Here is a 17,454-nt window from a genome sequence, read left to right on the forward strand (position 1 = left end):
TTGGTTCAACTGTTTGAAAACATCATCAAATGCAAACAGGAAACGACACATGACGACAATAAATAAATAACTTATATAAAACAATTAAATTAATAGGACGAGGTATTAGTCGTAAAAACAAGAAAACACACAAATTGTAACAAAATGTCAAGAAGAGGCTTGAAAATCAAAGAATCCAAGAAACTCTTTCAGTTCAGTATTTAAATGTTTTTATTCTCGTGATGAAGTTTAAGCTTGTTTCATCACACAAACACTGACTTTGACTTAAAGGCAGTGAAAGCACAAAGTCACAAATCAGACTATAAGGTTACAGTCTGAACATCGAGTCCCAACCAGCAGGAAGTTTCACAGTAAATGTAATAAATTAGTTGTAGCTTTAAAAATCTAGAGTATAAATCAGCTTTTTTTTCTGTTTATAAAGTGTTCAGCTTCAGTTTCTCTGAGACATTAAAGATGGTAGACAAAGTCTACAAACATGTGAAGTAAGAAAAACAGTCAGAACTCAAACTGTACTAACAAAGTTTGCATTCATACAGTGAGGTCAGTTTCCATCACAGCGTTCAGGTGATGTTTTATTTTCATCTTTCCACATTATCTGTGTCACAAACGTCCATATTCATGGAAATTTCCTTTAATGCTATGAAAAATCTTCCAGCCCTGCTGAGGTTTGAGAATGATTCATGTCATTCCAGCACAGTGATGATCAGGGAGGATTTAAACCCTTTAATTTGTCCATCAGAGACACTTTGAGGTCTCACTAAAAGATTTAAGTGCACCTTAACCAGTGAGGTAAAGACTAAATAACTTAGATTAAACACGCTGACAGTGAGGCAGAGGAGTGTTTCTTCTCCAGGCTGAACTTCACAGTTTTGTACTGAAGGAGGAAATCCATCAGTTTCACTGCTTGATGTTTCCAAGCAGATCCTCCAGAGTCTGACAGCAGCAACTCTGACTGAAGACGTCTGTAAGAAATATTTCCTGTTTAGATCCATTCAAATCAGGCTCACATCCTTTTGTAGGTGTGACCTTATGATGATCTCAGTGCTGCTGGGCCCGAGTGTCTCCCTGTGGATGCTGGTTTGAATCCCCAATCTGACTGAAGATCTACACTTCTAGACTTGCAGTGGTTGTTTTTGTGTCTCATCGTCCTTTTGATGCTTCTGCTGAAAGAAGTTGAATAATGAGTCAGTTTGACGGCACAAGAAGGAAAAACATGTTTGTGTTTGTTTGTTTGTTTCTTACTTTTAGTTTCTGAAAAATGCGAGAGAAATATGCAGCAAAACCAGCGAGAGTCAAAACTAATAATAAGGTGACGACAATGACGACCACAGGGACCCTGGATTGACCTGCTGATGTAGAAAAGACAAGAAGGTCACCACAAATGCACAAAACCCCAAACAGGGATGATGCAGAGAAGAGTTGGACTGTTTTCTCACCATTTGTTGGAGTCGTGTCCTGAGGATCTGGAGTTTGGAAGTTTCTGGGATGTAGTGGTGCCATTGTTGAGGTTTTTGCAACATTTGGATCTAAAAGATGCAAAAAAAATAAACAGTAGAGTTATAATCTGCTAGTAAAATTGAGACAAACATTTTGTAACGGTACAGAAAAAACACACAAAACAAGTATCAGAGTGTTTGAATTTTAGTTTGGAACCACAAACATCGCCACAACAAATCTTCTCACCGACTACAAGTTCAACAACAGCAGCTTTCACTCTGCTCCGCAGCTTGGGGATGAAACATCTGTATCTGCCGTTGTCTTCCTCCGACACGTTCAGGATCTTCAGTGAAATGTTCCCGTGTTTCATGTCGTCCATGAACAGCTCCGTCCTCCTGAAGTACGAGGCCATCTTCATGTCGGGAACCTCCTGCCTGTCCCTGTACAGGTGAACGTACTCCACTCGGCTCAGCCGGTCCGACGGGTCGGGCTTCAGGTCGGGTTTGGACCACTCCACCGTCAGACCCTGGACATCGAACGTGGGCGCCAGGTGACACGGCAGGATGACATCATCACCCGGAGAAGCAATGATTGGAAGATTTGAACCGATCACCAGAACCTCACCTGGAAACAGATGGAAAATTAAACTTTGTGAACTCTCACAGACCGAAGACTTGAAGATCATTAACAGCCCCGTGAGCCTCTGTGCAGTTATTGTCATAGTTTTCTGCACTTTCTAAATTTTCAAATGAAAAAACTGTACAGCTATTCTCAACATTTAAGTTATAAGTTAATAAGTTAATAATAGGTAAAAAGTAGAGATAAAAGACCTTAAAGTGGAATAACTCAAGTCAAATCCATCAGTAGTTTCTTAGTCATCCAGCTCATGACAGTGTTTAAACTACCAGGAGCTCGGAGTTTGCAGCATAGCTGAGAATATTTACACTCTGGACCAACTAACTATGAATACTTCACCTTATAAATCATGACATAGTCCCCTCCCATTAAGTACATAAGGTGCTATTGGAAGTTAAATGTATCTATAATACTGCATTTGTTTGGTATCATGTCAGAGTTTGCAGCCTTGCTGAGAATAGTTTAACTGCAAAGTCTTCCTTAAATATGAAAATGCACACATCACAACCATCGCTTCCGATAACATTTGACTACGATCACACGTCATATGTGTGAAGATACGGTCGCTGAACTGAACAGAAAAAGGTCATTATCAGTGTCTGCCTATGGATCGTCACACACTCACTGACGGCTGCCATCAGCGCCGCATATAACAGACAAAGTTCTAACAGTGAATTCAGTTTGATCCAAATTTCAAAAAGTTACATTTTAGCTTTAAGCTGAAAGCAGAGTTTAAGTAAAACATCGGTTTACCTTGAACAGGTGCGATTAAGAAAGCCGAGCACAAGATTAAAGTCCAGAGTGGAAAAGTGTAAGACGAGCTGAGCCGGGACATAACAACAAGTGCAGAGACTGACGGGGCGACTCGGACTTCCTCCGCTCCTAAACGTGACTGCTGAGTGGCTGTCAGGGAGACGCTCTTATTAAGACGTCATGCGTAATTTTTTCCATGAAGGGCGTGTCAAACAGTCGTCATGACAACAAAACAAGTCCCAGCTCCGGTTTGCTCTGTGACTAGTGAGTGAGGCTGTGTTGTAATCACCAGTGACGTAGCAGTGTCTAGAAATTAACTGTGATATCATTCTAAATGTTGATATTTTGAACATTCTCATATTTTATTAGGAAGTAAAATGTAAGAGAAACAGAAAAACACGAGATTATAAGATACCAAAGCAATGTAAGGAAGTAGTAAAGTTTATTTATTAAGCACTTTTCACAGAAAGGCAGTCACAAAGCGCTGTACACAAATATTAAAACGCAATAGTGGTAAACTATTCCACAGACTTGGTGCAACAGACTGAAAGGCTCTGTCCCCTTTTTGTCTTCAGTCCTGTGCGGGGAACAACCAGCAGACTCTGAGTCTGTGAGCGGAGATGACGAGCAGCAGGAGCTGTGTATTTTTTTTTTTTTTTTTTTTTTTACTAAACTGTAAAAGTGTTTAAAACATCTTCACATAGCACACATCTGATGGATGGTGCTGTTACATTGTTCACGCAAAATCAAAGCAAGATGCCAACAGGTAATAAGAAGGAAAACACACTGACGAATGTTAAAAAACTCAAATGACCTGAAAGAAGATTAGCAGCATGATACAATTCAGAGAGCAGATACACAACCAGGTAACCAGGTTAAAGCTCCCTCAGATTGTTGTAACAATCTTTTGGTGGTGAGCACCTAAAATCAAACAAGTTAAGAGTTGTATGTCGCTTCATATTCATTCAGCTATCTACCGTCAGCCCGAGCCATGACTCAGTTATTCACATTGACACATTTTTTAATCTCTCAGTCTACAAAAATACTTATATATTGTTTACCCAATACTGAATATAACGCTGTATTGTCAAATTTGTGTTGTCTTTTTACATATGCATATTAGTGTGGATTTTGGCGTATCATAAGAGGGACATGGGGGAGGCTTGTGTCAGGAAGGACACTTGGCATTATTTCAGCACGTAGTTGAAAGTTGTCAGAGCGTTTGTCCCACAGGTTGGATGTCAGTTAGAAGAGGAAACGAAGGGAGATCCAAGGAGTTTATGGTGGAAGCTGAGGAAAGAAGAATATTTCATAGAGTTCAGATAAGAGCTGAGAAAGGCTCTGGGTGGTAGGGAAGAGTTATCAGGTGACTGGGAAAAGTAGAGCCGTAGTGCTGAGCGAAACTCTGGACAGAGGAAAGAAGACACTGAAAGTTTGCTGTGGTATGAGGAAGTATGGGAAAATATTCAAAGAAAGAGGTTAGATAAGAAAAAGTGGGAAAGCCAGGCAGATGGAAAAAGTGTAGCACTGATAGGCAAGGCACACAGCAAAGAGAGAGGGGGTAAAGAAAAAGGCTGATAGAGGGCTGTATAAGAAAATGATAGATTATATTACAGATATTTGGCATCCAGACTGGAGCAGACAGGGATCGAACCACCAACCTTTCAAGTAGTAGGTTCAAAAATAAATGTAATAAATTAGCCATTCCTTTTAACCTTAAACCCAGTCACTACAGAATATCTTTTAAATACAAGTGTGGTTAAATGAAGGAACCACTGTATCAGTGCACATACATTTGACAAAGTGCTGGAGTTAATTAACACAGTGCAGGAGGTCTTTCTGTACTCCAAGTACTCAACTCACAGTTCAGTTTCACTGAGACATTAAAGATGGTAGAAAAAACAAAAGAAAACATGTGAAGTAAGAAAAACAATCAGATCTGATCAAATGAACTACCAAAGACTCCGTTTCCACATTACAGTCAATAAAACAAAAGACGTCTCTATATGAACTCCATAAATCCAGTGTTTGTCACTTGAAAGTTGCTGATGCTTTTGAAATCTTCAGAATATTCACACGCTGTGATCTGCAGTGGATGCTGGGATCATCCTGGACAACCTTCCAAACCAAACTGCCTTTCAGCAGGTGATGCACATCAGCCAGCACTTGATCACAACTAAAGCTGGAAAATAAGTAATTAGATAAATAAATAAATATAATAAATCAAATGCTATTAGCTACTGGAGCTACATAATGAGACCACATGTTAAAGATATCTTGAAACCAGCTGATCGTTCTGCATTTAACAATTTCCAGTAACTCTAAAAATAATTCCAAGAAAACTAAGTATAATGGTTTAACTGTAACCTGACATTTCAAACTGGGGAGGTAGGGGTTTTTCCACAGACCAGAGCTCTTTATGATCACCAGGAAGCACATTTGGAATTTATTTTTAACCTTGAATAAACCCTTCAGTGTTTTCCACAGTGAGATAGTTTAACCAACTTGAGTCGATGTGGGAAACAATCACACTTTGGAAACAAAATTACCTCATAGGTCACATTTAAATCCAAGAACCATTGCTTCATTGCATCCCAACCCACTTACATTCAAAACTTCTCTGTTATTCATTTGATCTTAATATAAAATTAGTTTAGTGTTAAGTTTTCCTAAGAGTACAAGGCTTTATTTTAGATTTGTTTTTAGGCTCTATAAGTGTACTTCACACAGCTGTTCAGGTGAGGCGTCAAGATTCAAACCCCAGTCAGACTCACATCCTTTTGTAGGCTGTCAGGGGTTAAGACATTTGTTCACAAGTAAGAGAAATAAGACACTGCAGACCGACTCAGAGAGTATTAAGACATGCGCATGGGTGTGTGCCTCTCAGCAAAATCACACACACTCAGCGCAGGCTGGTTGCTTTATTTATAAGGCAAAATGGGTTACATAGTACTTCCTCTTTTAACCGAAAGGGAAAAGGCCAGACATTACCTAAGCTTATCTGACCTCTGCACACAAACTAAGAATAAAAACATAGAAGTATATCACACTTATCTGACATCACACACACTGGGTTAAAGAATACATACTTGTATACTTGTCAAACATCTCAGACACTAAAGTAAGGAATGCATTATGTTCTCTTTAACAATAAACTTGGTTATGTGAAAATATATGAACACTCGATTATAAGGCACACTTGATTATACTTGATTTCATAAAAATCCTCTCAAATTTCCCTCCTGTTGTTAATATATTTCACAGGTTTTAATCAATGCATAGTCACTTGTTAGTCACATTTTTGCATGTCATTCAGTGAAGTATTTAAACAACAGTTCTGTAAAGACTAGAATAGGGATTTTCCACTCTTTCCTCCATATTCAGCATATCATATTGGCGATAGGGATCCTCCATATTCCTCTGAACCAAAACATAGTTTCCTAACATACGCTTGAACATGTTTGACATTATGCTTCTCAGACATGGGATAATACAAGCAGTGAAAAGGCAAAATAGTAACATCACATTGAAAAGGGCCAACAGGCCTTTAATCACTAAGGATTTCCAGGAGCCACTCAGTAACCAGTCCCACCAGCCTTGCTTAACGGCTACGTAGTCCTGCTGCTGAGCGTCTCTCAATTGTTTCAGAACATTCAAAGCATTTGTCATGTTTAATGAATGTATGTTGTCAGGTATGTAGGTGCAACAGGTGGTGTTGAACAACACGCAGAGACCTCCTTTCTCTGCAAGAATAATGTCCAAAGCTACTCGATGTTGCATGACAGTGATGCGGATTGCATCAATTTCTTCATTCTGTGCTTTGTCAATGCGGGTGGAAGCATTCAAAAACAGTCCAAAACGATAGTCTAAAGTCTCTATTTGTAGTGCGTGCTTTCCTACTCCGATCCAGGGAAACAAAGCGTGCATTACCTTCTGGCCGTTGGTCCAGAGTTGTAACTTACAAGCACCTAAGCACAACAGCTTTGGGGCTGGGGCTGGTGCTGGTGCTGGGGCTGGTGCTTCTTCTGGATTCATCAGGTTGTTTTCCTCAGTCATCTTGTTGAGTTTTTATTCAGGCGTCCCTGGTGTTGTTATTGGTTCTTCTCTTTGGTGGGATAGGTCACTCTTTTACTATGTGTCTATTCTTCAGGATGACCTGGTACACCTAAACTTCTGGTGAGTAGACTGCCAGCGAAGTGGAGTGGCGGGATATACCCAATCAGCCCTTCCTCCACCGGCAGATCACCTGGAAGCTAGGGGAACCGGCGTCTTATTGTGGTGCAAACACTTTCTTCACGTGGCTTTGATGGATCCACGAAGGTCGTTCGGCTATCTTACAAGCTGTCGGTGTAGTAAGCAACACCTGGAAGGGCCCCTCCCACCTCGGAGCACTCCAGTTTTTTCGCTGGAGGACTTTAATCAGAATCCAATCACCGGGGTTCAACCTGCAAGAGACTGGAGATAGATCACTCGGCAGTTGATTGCTTAGTATCACTTCTTTATTCTCAAACAGTTTTGTCATCCATTCTGCCATCGTTGTTTCTGCAGGAAGCAGGGTGCTGGGGTTTAGCTGATTACACTTCTCTATAGTAATGTGTGAGTGTGAGAGCAGAATACCTACATAAGAGAGTTGTCTCCGAAAGCTTGAGTCAAAACTGCCTTCATGTACCCTGCTACTCCATCGACATGGAGAATAAAAGGTTTTTCATAGTCTGGTAATGCTAAGACAGTACATGTTTGCAATGCTATTTTTAAATCAGTGAAGGCTTTTTCTGCTTCTAGGGTCCACTGTATTTTGTCTTTTAATGCTAGGTCTTTTCCATAAATTAGGTTCTGTAGTGGCTGGGCCAGCAGTGCATACTCTGGGATCCAGCACCTACAGAAATTGCACAGACCTAAATAACTCATCATTTGTTGCTTAGTTATTTGGTTTTGGTGCATTTTGGACTGCTGTCTTTCTGCTCTCTAGTAAGGTGCGGCCTCGGCCTGTTAGTTGATGTCCTAAGTAGATGACTTTATCACTCCACAATTGTAACTTGTGTTGTGATACTTTGTGGCCTTGTTCTGCCAAATGTTGCAGAACCGTCATTGTGTTTTCTCTACAATCATCTTGTGTATGGCCTGTAATCAATATGTCATCTACATACAGCAGAAATTTTCCTGGAGCAGGAAGAGAGCAAAGTGACATTGATTTCTTTAGAACTTCTGCATACAGTGTTGGGCTATTTTGAAATCCTTGTGGTAGCCTGGTGTATGTGTATTTTTCATTATAAAAAGTAAATCCAAATAGATTCTGTGAATCTTTATGTAAGGGAACAGAGACAAATGCATTTGAGAGGTCAATCACCGAGAACCATTGTTCTTTTGGTGTTACTTGATTTAAAATGATATGTGGATTTGCAACCACTGGAGGTATTTGCTCTGTTACCTCGTTTATTGCTCTTAGATCATGAACTAGGCGATATTTTCCAGTATTGGCCTTTTTTACTGGAAAAATTGGTGTATTACACGTGGCTTTATTAGTTTTCACGAGAATACCTGCTTTCTGCATGTCTGCTATTACTGGCCTAATTCCTTCCTTTGCTTCTGCACTCAAAGGTTATTGTGGTTTCACAGGCCTTCTGGCCCTGATGCTGACCTAACTATCAGAGTGTCATTAGAGAATCTCATTTTCACTTGAGGCATTTTTAGATACCTTCTAGTTTTTCAAAGAATTCACACATCTTACATATTTCAAACTTTGAAGTTTTTTGTTTTGTCTCTAATGACCTTATGATGATCTCAGTGCTGCTGGACCCGAGTGTCTCTCTGTGGCTGCTGGTTTGAATTCCCAACCTGACTGAAGATCCAGGGAAGATAAAGCTCTAACGCTCTCAGCTCCATTAACACCAGCGTTCCTAACAGTGCCAGGTTACTGTTATCTTTGCGTCTCATCATCCTCTGGTTGCTTCTGTTGAAAGAAGGTGAAAAATTAGCCAATCTGATGACACAAGAATCAACAACAAGTTTGTGTCTATTTGTTTGTTTCTTACATTTACACGGTCAGAGAAACATGGAGCGAAAGCAGCGACAGCCACAACTGATATAAAGGCAAAGATAACGACGACCACAGAGACCCTGGACCGACCTGCTGATGTATGAAAACGTTTTACTAAAAATATCTCTCAAATGGAAATGATGCAGACGAAAGTTGGACTGTTGGACTCTCACAATTTCTTGGAGTCGTGTCCTGAGGATTTGGAGTTTGGAGGATTTGGGGATGCAGTGGTCTGTCTGTCGTCAGGTTTTTAGTATTGTTTGGATCTAAAAAACAAAACAAAAAACACCTCAAAAACCAGTAGAGTCGAAATCTGTTTGTGAAACTTGCCTGAAAAGTTGGAAATGAGTTAAAAACAAAACAAATCTTCTCACCGACTACAAGTTCAACAACAGCAGACTTGACTCTGCTCCGCAGCTTGGGGATGAAACATCTGTATCTGCCGTTGTCTTCCTCCGACACGTTCAGGATCTTCAGTGAAATGTTCCCGTGTTTCATGTCGTCCATGAACAGCTCCGTCCTCCTGAAGTACGAGGCCATCTTCATGTCGGGGACCTCCTGCCTGTCCCTGTACAGGTGAACGTACTCCACTCGGCTCAGCCGGTCCAACGGGTCGGGCTTCAGGTCGGGTTTGGACCACTCCACCGTCAGACCCTGGACATCGAACGTGGGCTCCAGGTGACACGGCAGGATGACATCATCACCTGGAGCGGCGATGATTGGAAGATTTGAACCAATCACCACAACCACCTCACCTGGAAATACGAAAAATCAATTCTCCCGAACTCCCACAGACCCCTGTGGAGTTACACACTGACGACCTGAACAGTTTGAGTTTTTGTGCTTGGGATACAAAAACTTTTTTTCATTTAAAAAAAAGCCTTATTTTCCCAAAAACGTAGTGAAGAGATTCAGTTCAATTCCGTTTTATATATTGTGCTAAAATTACAAAAAATGTCTGTTCAAAGTGCTCTAAACTGTAAGATAAAGATCCTACAGTATTTCTGGAAAAACACTAACAATCCGATTCTTCTAATGGGCAATCAGTTGGCAGTGGAATGAAAAAACTGCTTTTAACGAGATGAAACCTCCTCCAGAACCAGCCTCAGGGAGATGCAGCCATCTGCTGTGAGTGGTTAGTATTTGTTTCACTTTTTAACCTGTTATATCGCAGGTCTGTGCAGTAAGAGCGGATACAGGGCTCTGACTGATCTCTCTGTGGTGCTAATCATTTGTTGAAATGGAAAATAGCAGCTGTTGCCTGTGGATGAGACACATGCAGTGTCAGCAGATTTAATAAAGCAGTCAGCTTGTTGTCCTTCTAGCTCACTATTAATTTTTAATGTCAAGAGGAAATACAGAGAACAGCTGCTTCTGGGAGAAACTTCAACATACTGAAATCATCAGAGCATAAATGATGACTTCAAGTCACTGAAACATCAGGAGGTGCTGAATAATTAACCTCACAACCAGGAAGAGATGAAGAAAGGTCACAAACCTCTCTAACCAGCTACAGGCTGATCTTTTACAAATCAGATCAGACAGATTATTATCAGATTATCTGAACCTTTGAGCTCCACTTCAGTGTCTGGGGGTTTTCTTGGGGTTTTTTCAGATTTAATCTTGGAGACCTTTATAATAAATAAATATACATTTTCTAAATCTAAACCTATTTTTTTGATCTTAAAAACAAAATAAAAGAGTTCTGAGTCAAATATATCTCCCAGAAAAGCTAAAAAGCTATTAAGACTTTGTAATTCTGCTCCTATGTGAATATTTTCCTAATAATAAACCAGCTTTCATCGTTCGTATAACCCGACGTGTCCTTTTGTCCTGTTCTTCTGTGTTTAAGCATCTATCGGTTGCTAGACAACCATAACGTAAACCCCAGCTTTAAATAAACGCCGTTTGAACTCGTTAGATCTCAACACAAAGACAGGACGCTCATATTTTCAGATACGATTTGATTTTTAATGTTCGATTATTTAACGTTTCTTCACATTAAGTCTACATAAACGCGCAAACGTGAGAGGAAAGTCGCTCATTGCAGTGCAGAACATAAATGTAGCAGTTACGGCGCCGATCCAAACACACACGGATGCTGAGGTGGTTTAATAAATGGATCCGTTTACCTTGAGCAGGACTCCTGACAATGAAGCACAGCATAAAAGCCCAGAGAGTAACAATGAAAGAGGGTTTCTTTGAGTCTGAGCAGCAGGTACACATAATAGATGATAACAAATATAGAGCCGCTGTCTGAGTGAAATGACGATTCTTCTTCTTCGTCTTTTATTTCTTTTCGTTTGTCTTTTTCTGTAAAACTAGAGTCGGCTTTTCTCCTGCCTCGAACTCTCTCATTACTTGTCACAGTCAAGCAGTTTGACATTATGGTGGTTGGGGGTGGGGAGATTCATGCGCATTGCGATTTGATTGGTTAAACTCTTTACTAAAATAACTAAAGCTTTACTACTTCACTTCACAGGTCTTTGTCTCCGTGTTTTCGAGTTTTTGAGCATAATTCAATAGAGATTCACAGAAATTCATTACTTGACTATTACTTTTTTCAGTTACAGTTGCCGTACAAACTCTGGTTCCGCGTCATTTCGGTTATTTGGCTCTTTCTCTACTTGGTATAGGGGAAGCAAATGTCTCCATCAGGCAGAAAGTACCGCCAGGTGCCCTGATGTAAATTACACCGGTGACTTGTAATACTGAGTTTTCATGAATTACATTCATGTTGCACAAACCGAAAACATGCTCCATGCGATTTTTGGCCTGATGCAATCTTACTTATTGCAGAGTACATGTAGAAATTGACCTCATTGTCATGTTATCTGTTGCCACGGATCTGACAGTGTTTGCACCATCCTCTTCAGCGAGCTCTTTAGAAAGACTCTTTCTTTCACAAGACAGAAAGAAAAGGCAGACTGCCTGGTGGTTTTTTACGAAGGTCACAGAGTCAGTTGCAACATCTCCCTCTGCGTATCTGTACATTTCTGAACTACTGGGAAACGCTGGCAGATGTGACACGATTTTCAGCGCGTGTCACTGTGTGAAAAGGGGTCAGCGGTGAGCATACAGTAAAAGCAGCCTGACAGTAGATACGAGCGACACGGGCGGTTGCCCGGGGCGGCATCGTGGTGGGGGGCGGCATCACGTGCATTGGCAAAAAAAAAAAACCCAAACAAAAAAAATGCTCGTAGCCTACTCATGCTGCCCCGACATCAGCCAGCGCGTATTGGGAGTGGCATAGGCACCGATCGGTTTTCTATCGCCAATTTGAGTAAGGGCGCCCTCCGTTAACGAGGTGCGCCTGCTGCTTGCGGCACAGGGAGGAGAGGGCGGGGCTGCGGGGGATTCTCTGGCTGGCTGGAAAATAAAAACAAAACAAAAAACACGAAAACACCAGACATTATGATACAGACTTATAATTTGCACCGATGTTTTTTCGAAACGTGAAAAGTGAGCGCGAGAGCCCTCGGTGCGCCTGCTCGCTGCTGAAGTCAAAGTAAACTTTTTCATCTCCGCTACATACAGCCCAGTTATAGAGAGACGAGACGACGAGGCTCCAGTTACAGCAGTGCAAGTAAACAAACAATGTATATAAGAAGAGTAAGAAAATAAATCTACACTTTAGGACTCGGGGTAAAGGATCAATAAGAATTTAAAATGTATAATTTACAGTTTGATGATTTAAAGTCTCACACACAACCCGTCGAAAGGGGAGAGGGCCCTGCTGCTTCCAAATAGAGCACATTTCATTCATAATGTTGTAAATCCAAGCCCATTATGTATTCATGATTTGAATCCTGGGTTGTGTGAAATCCCAGAAATACACTTTAGACAAAGTGAATCTGTGAACTAAGGTGTAGGTCTGTTAGGTTATGTTGTGGCGATCCTCGAGTTGGTGGATTTGTGTTCATACTGAGTGCAAAATTAAAACCAATGGAAGATGGACAAGAAAAGTTCAAAGCCATCAGGTGCTCAGTTTACAAAAAAAGAGGAGGAGAGGAAGAGGGAGTCTTCGCCCAGGGCGCCAAACGGGCTAGGACCGCCAATGCAGCCTGACACACAATTTTGTCACTGCGCTATTTCAAAACACCAGTTTGCATTATTACTAAATCTAACCCTGTTGGTCCCGTTACCTTTAACCCATGCGTTTTGTTTTTCTTAAGGAGGCATTGCAGTTGTTGCGACACACTCACAGGCTCATCGTGCCATCAACTGTTGGGTTCAGATGATTAATCAGCCTTTTTGTTTCATCATTTCATCATGAGTTTGACATTTTGAATTCTTCTATTTATATAAACCTATCCAGTGATATTTTAACATGATTTCAGTCTGTTTCGAGTTTAAAATGCATATCTATGCATATTAAGTAACAGACTGATAGCTGAGGATCATTACACAGCAGGGATTTATTTAAATGCCGGTAAAATTGAATTGGTCATATGTTCATTCTTTAGACTGTAGGTTTGCCCAGTGTAACTTCCTGTTGTCAGGAATAGCGAGCACTGTGGTCAGTGAATGCTGGAACAGCTGGATAATACAATGATACATTGTTTCTGTACTGCATTTTATTTCACATATTGTCTGCATCCTTTATCCTTTGTGGCACTTTGGGAAGCAGGTGGAAAATGTGATGAAATCTTTTCTAAATTTAGTCGTTATTTCATTTTTTTTCCCATCTATTTAACACCTGTTACCTTTGACTTGTAACAGCTATGTTGTGATTTCTAATGAACTGAGTAGATGGTTTGATGCCCAGCAGGAGTGACTAATATTTTCCTGCCTATAACAAGTGAATATAAAGTCCTCGTGGGAGAACATTGTCAGCACAACGCCTGGGCTTAGCTGTTTTTTTATGACCAGCAGCATAGTTCCGGAGAACTGCCCATGTGTGTCCAATTTCCTGCTCAGTTCTCTTCTCAATAACAGGAATGCTCTGTTCATGTTATTCCTTTGGTTTTTTGGGGAAGTTACAACCAAAAGCACTTTTTATTCCATGCATCAATACAGCAAACATTTGCCACTGAATCATTAGAAGACCATTAAAATTTTCAGACACCGAACACCATGTTACAAAGTCGGTATGACAATGTCAATGATTTATACTAAAGTTAAGCTATGCTAAAGAGAAATTTGACACATTTATTTTGTGATTAAAAGTCAAAGATGATCTGACGTGTCACCCTCTGCTGCTTAGGGAACAAAATGCAGGAAAGCCCCATGAGAGATTCTTCGAAGAGTCCCAGTGAACCATTAAACTCATCTAAGCCCTGCAGCAGTAAAACTCTGTGTGAACAAGTCCAGGAAGGGCCTGCTGGGACTTGCACATGAGATTACATATTCTGGTAACTGTTAACCATACAGTCGAGCTTATATTCCTGTAACTATGATCTGATGAACCAATGACAACATAAAACAAATAAAAAGCTTTTATGAGCAAATTTTTGAAGCTGTAAACACAAAATCTGACATTTCCTCTTTTATAACCCCAGTAAATAATAAAATGATAGTTACTGGCAGTGATCTGGTCTATATATCTGTTTCTCTATTGAAACATTTTTCCAACTCTTACCCATCACTGTATGCTTGGGTTGAATGGCCTGCTTTGTTATTTCATAGATGAAAACTCTTTTTTTTTGGTCTGCACTCATCTAACTTACTGAATTACATTCATCAAAGAAGTGTGATAAACTATTGTTTTTGGTCCCAACACTCATTTCTTCTGTTTGCCACTAAAATTCGCACTGATTTCGGAAAAAAATGCATTCAGATTTTCAGCTCCTTCCTCTTGGAATCAGTGGCAAAATCACCTTAAAGGAACTTAATGTCATTTTAAATGACTTAGTGCTGTCAGGGCTCTGTGTGCGGGCAGGCGGAGATGGGGATCCAAATGCAGGACTCGGAAAACGGAATGCAACTCAAAACCTCAGCTTTATTGCTGGCAAGAAAACAAAACATGAAGTGAGGACTGAACACTGAGACCAAAAAACACACAGGCATAATCTGATGGTACGACGCAACACTGGGTTGAGGACAACACAGGGCTAATGTGGTAATCAGGGAATGGGTAACAGAAGGGAGACACAGCTGGGGGAGATCAGGGCTAACGAGACGGGAGAGCTAAGCTGCACACTCTAACATAAGACAAAGGTCGTGTCCAAATTCATGGGCTGCATCCTCCTGAGGACCCGGCCTTCGCGGTCTACGTTGGCCGGGTCCTCAGAAGGTCGGGTAGGCCGGAAGTAAACGGCAGTTTACTTCTTTTTTTTTTTTTTAACTTATTTTTACTTACTTTTTTTTTTTACTTATTTTTTGCTCTGGTTTACATCCCAAAATCCTCTAGTCTTATAGTATACGACAGCGGATCACTTGTAAACATCGGTGCCAAGGTTGCACATCTAATCTTGGACACTTTTAAACCCGACCCTTCCTGGTCGCCAGAGATTCTACGCGGCGCGGAGAACAACGAAGGCTGGGCCGCTCATCCGAGGCGCAGAACAAAGAAGCGCCGAGGGAAATGCGCTGGCATTAGGAATAGACTGAGACAGCAGGCGCATCGCGCACCACTGCCCAGTATCCTACTGGCCAATGTACAATCCATGGAGAACAAGCTCGATGACCTAAGAGCAAGGGTCACCTTCCAACGTGACATGAGGGACTGCAACATTCTGTGCTTCACGGAGACATGGCTGACCCCCACCGTGCCGGACCAGGCCGTAACTCCGTCGGATTCATTCTTTGTGCTCCGCGCGGACAGAACGGCAGAGTCAAACAAAACCAAAGGTGGAGGAGTGTGTTTCATGGTAAACAGAAAGTGGTGTGATGCCAGGAGCATTTCTACTCTTTCCAGCGGCTGCTCGCCACATCTGGAGTTCTTGAGCATTAAGTGCTGCCCTTTCTATCTGCCCCGTGAGTTCACCTCAGTCATCACCACAGTGATCTACATCCCACCCCAAGCGAACACAGGTATGGCTTTGTCCGAATTACATGATGTGCTGAGCTCGCTTCAAAACAAGGACCCTGGCGCAGCCCTCATCGTAGCAGGAGACTTTAACAAAGCGAACCTCAGACAAGTCATGCCAAACTTCTACCAGCATGTTTCGTGTTGTTATGGTTCAAAATATTGGGGATGGAGACAAGAGAAAAAACCACAATAACAACACTGGTCCGGCCGGGTTAAGTCAAACGATGATTTTAATGATCACACACGTGGGAGATGGACACTGTATGCAGACAGCCTCTGATCTCAAAATGGTGGAGCATTGCTCAAACTTTTATAGCCTCTGGTGCCCCCACCTTATCATAAAAAGCCTAAACATTCACATGCTTTCTCTCACACAGCGCCTAAGCTACGACCTTGGCTCCCTGTTTCTCTGCTCCTGCTGAAATGGGGCAGACAACTCCAGTATATTCTGTTCTCTTCTAATCAGACAAATAAGACAATAACTTTCTGCGAACAGTATTTCTTATAACTCAGCAGTATAATGCATCATAAAACAATATCATTCATTCACAACAAGTCAGCAGTTTAATGTAATGCAAATTAGTTTAACTAATGCAATAGTTATCAGCTTCTTCTAATTCAGGAGAATAATGCCAACTAAAACTACATAATAATTCACAATCTTTAATTAGGGGTCTAACATGGCATAAAATAATATTATAATCTAACAGTGTCCAACGAGAGGGGATCGTATTTTGGATCACTGCTACACGCCATACAAACAGGGCTACAAAGCTGTCTCTCACCCTGCTTTTGGGAAGTCTGACCACAACGCCATCTTCCTCATTCCCCAGCAGTGTTGGTCAAGTTACTTGAAAAAAGTAATCAGTAACTAATTACTGATTACCTCCCCAAAAAAGTAATCCCGTTACTTTACTGATTACTTATTTTCAAAAGTAATTAATTACTTAGTTACTTAGTTACTTTTTAAAAACACGATTTACAACCTGAAGAGGTGATAAAGCGATAGATCTTTCAGCCCAATTCTACTTTTTCTACATAATCCATCATACAAAATGTAATCAAATGGAAAAGTCTCTTTTTTTTAACTTGTTTTATCAGTTTTAATCTTTTAACTTTATGCATCAAGCAAAAATTTAATTATATGCAACATTCTCTGACTTGAATAAATTAGTTTAACATTTAAACCTATTTTCTGCACATTCCAGCACATAAAATAAAATATTTTTTGTGTTTACACTCAGTCTTTCAAATAGATGCAAGTAAAACACAGCAGAAAATAAATAAAGTCAAAGACTCAGCGGTCCTGTTGCTCTATTTTCACCTGTGAAGCAGGACTACGGTAGGCGGAGGTTTACCCTGGTGCAGGTGTGCCGCGGTCAGTTGAAGAATCCGCGAGTTTCTCTGGGAATTTCCCATTACGTCGTTGCGCACTTGGTGCTTGCTTGGAAGTTTAGGGGGTTTTTTCGCTGTAAAAAGAAGTTTTCTTCCCACGCACGACGGACGCTAATGTTTTGTCACTTTTTATGGAATCAAACTCAAAGTAAGGTCAGTACTTCCACGCTTTAAACGCTGCACGCTCATACTCTCTCCCACAATCGATATGTGATCCATTGTT

The 17,454-nt window shown here is 40.9% G+C and overlaps 2 protein-coding genes across 3 annotated transcripts; both read right to left on the reverse strand.

Annotated features, from left to right (window-relative positions):
* Positions 1–413: 413 nt before the first annotated feature.
* LOC308408492 (myelin-oligodendrocyte glycoprotein-like) lies at positions 414–2,908 on the reverse strand (the record flags this gene model as incomplete). Its single annotated transcript, XM_080900805.1, has 5 exons — positions 414–467; positions 1,243–1,349; positions 1,437–1,526; positions 1,684–2,061; positions 2,827–2,908. 5 exons carry the CDS (start codon positions 2,906–2,908, stop codon positions 414–416), a joined length of 711 nt encoding a protein of 236 aa, XP_080756931.1.
* A 4,068-nt stretch (positions 2,909–6,976) lies between these two features.
* Positions 6,977–11,211, reverse strand: LOC308402274 (butyrophilin-like protein 9). 2 transcript variants are annotated; one of them, XR_013972725.1, is made up of 6 exons: positions 10,996–11,211; positions 9,238–9,618; positions 9,037–9,129; positions 8,859–8,956; positions 8,596–8,776; positions 6,977–7,271 (listed from the first exon to the last, which is right to left on the reverse strand). XR_013972725.1 is itself a non-coding variant. In XM_080890967.1 (5 exons), the coding sequence occupies exons 1-5, from the start codon at positions 11,087–11,089 to the stop codon at positions 8,744–8,746; spliced, it is 699 nt and encodes a 232-aa protein (XP_080747093.1). In that variant the 5' UTR covers positions 11,090–11,211; the 3' UTR covers positions 7,567–8,743. The 2 variants fall into 2 exon arrangements, 1 of the variants encoding a protein (XP_080747093.1); XM_080890967.1 differs by lacking the exon at positions 6,977–7,271 and having other exon boundaries at positions 7,567–8,776.
* Between the last annotated feature and the right edge of the window lie 6,243 nt (positions 11,212–17,454).

Source organism: Rhamphochromis sp. 'chilingali' (assembly GCF_963969265.1).
Source record: "Rhamphochromis sp. 'chilingali' genome assembly, chromosome: 1".
NCBI classification, from domain to species: Eukaryota; Metazoa; Chordata; class Actinopteri; order Cichliformes; family Cichlidae; genus Rhamphochromis; species Rhamphochromis sp. 'chilingali'.

Coding starts and splice junctions, on each gene's coding strand:
- LOC308402274 (XM_080890967.1), bottom strand. CDS start 11,089: ATGTGTACCTGCTGCTCAGACTCAAAGAAACCCTCTTTCATTGTTACT. Junction 8,957..9,036: donor GGACACGACTCCAAGAAATT/GTGAGAGTCCAA, acceptor TTCATACATCAG/CAGGTCGGTCCAGGGTCTCT. Junction 8,777..8,858: donor GTTTCTCTGACCGTGTAAAT/GTAAGAAACAAA, acceptor TTCTTTCAACAG/AAGCAACCAGAGGATGATGA.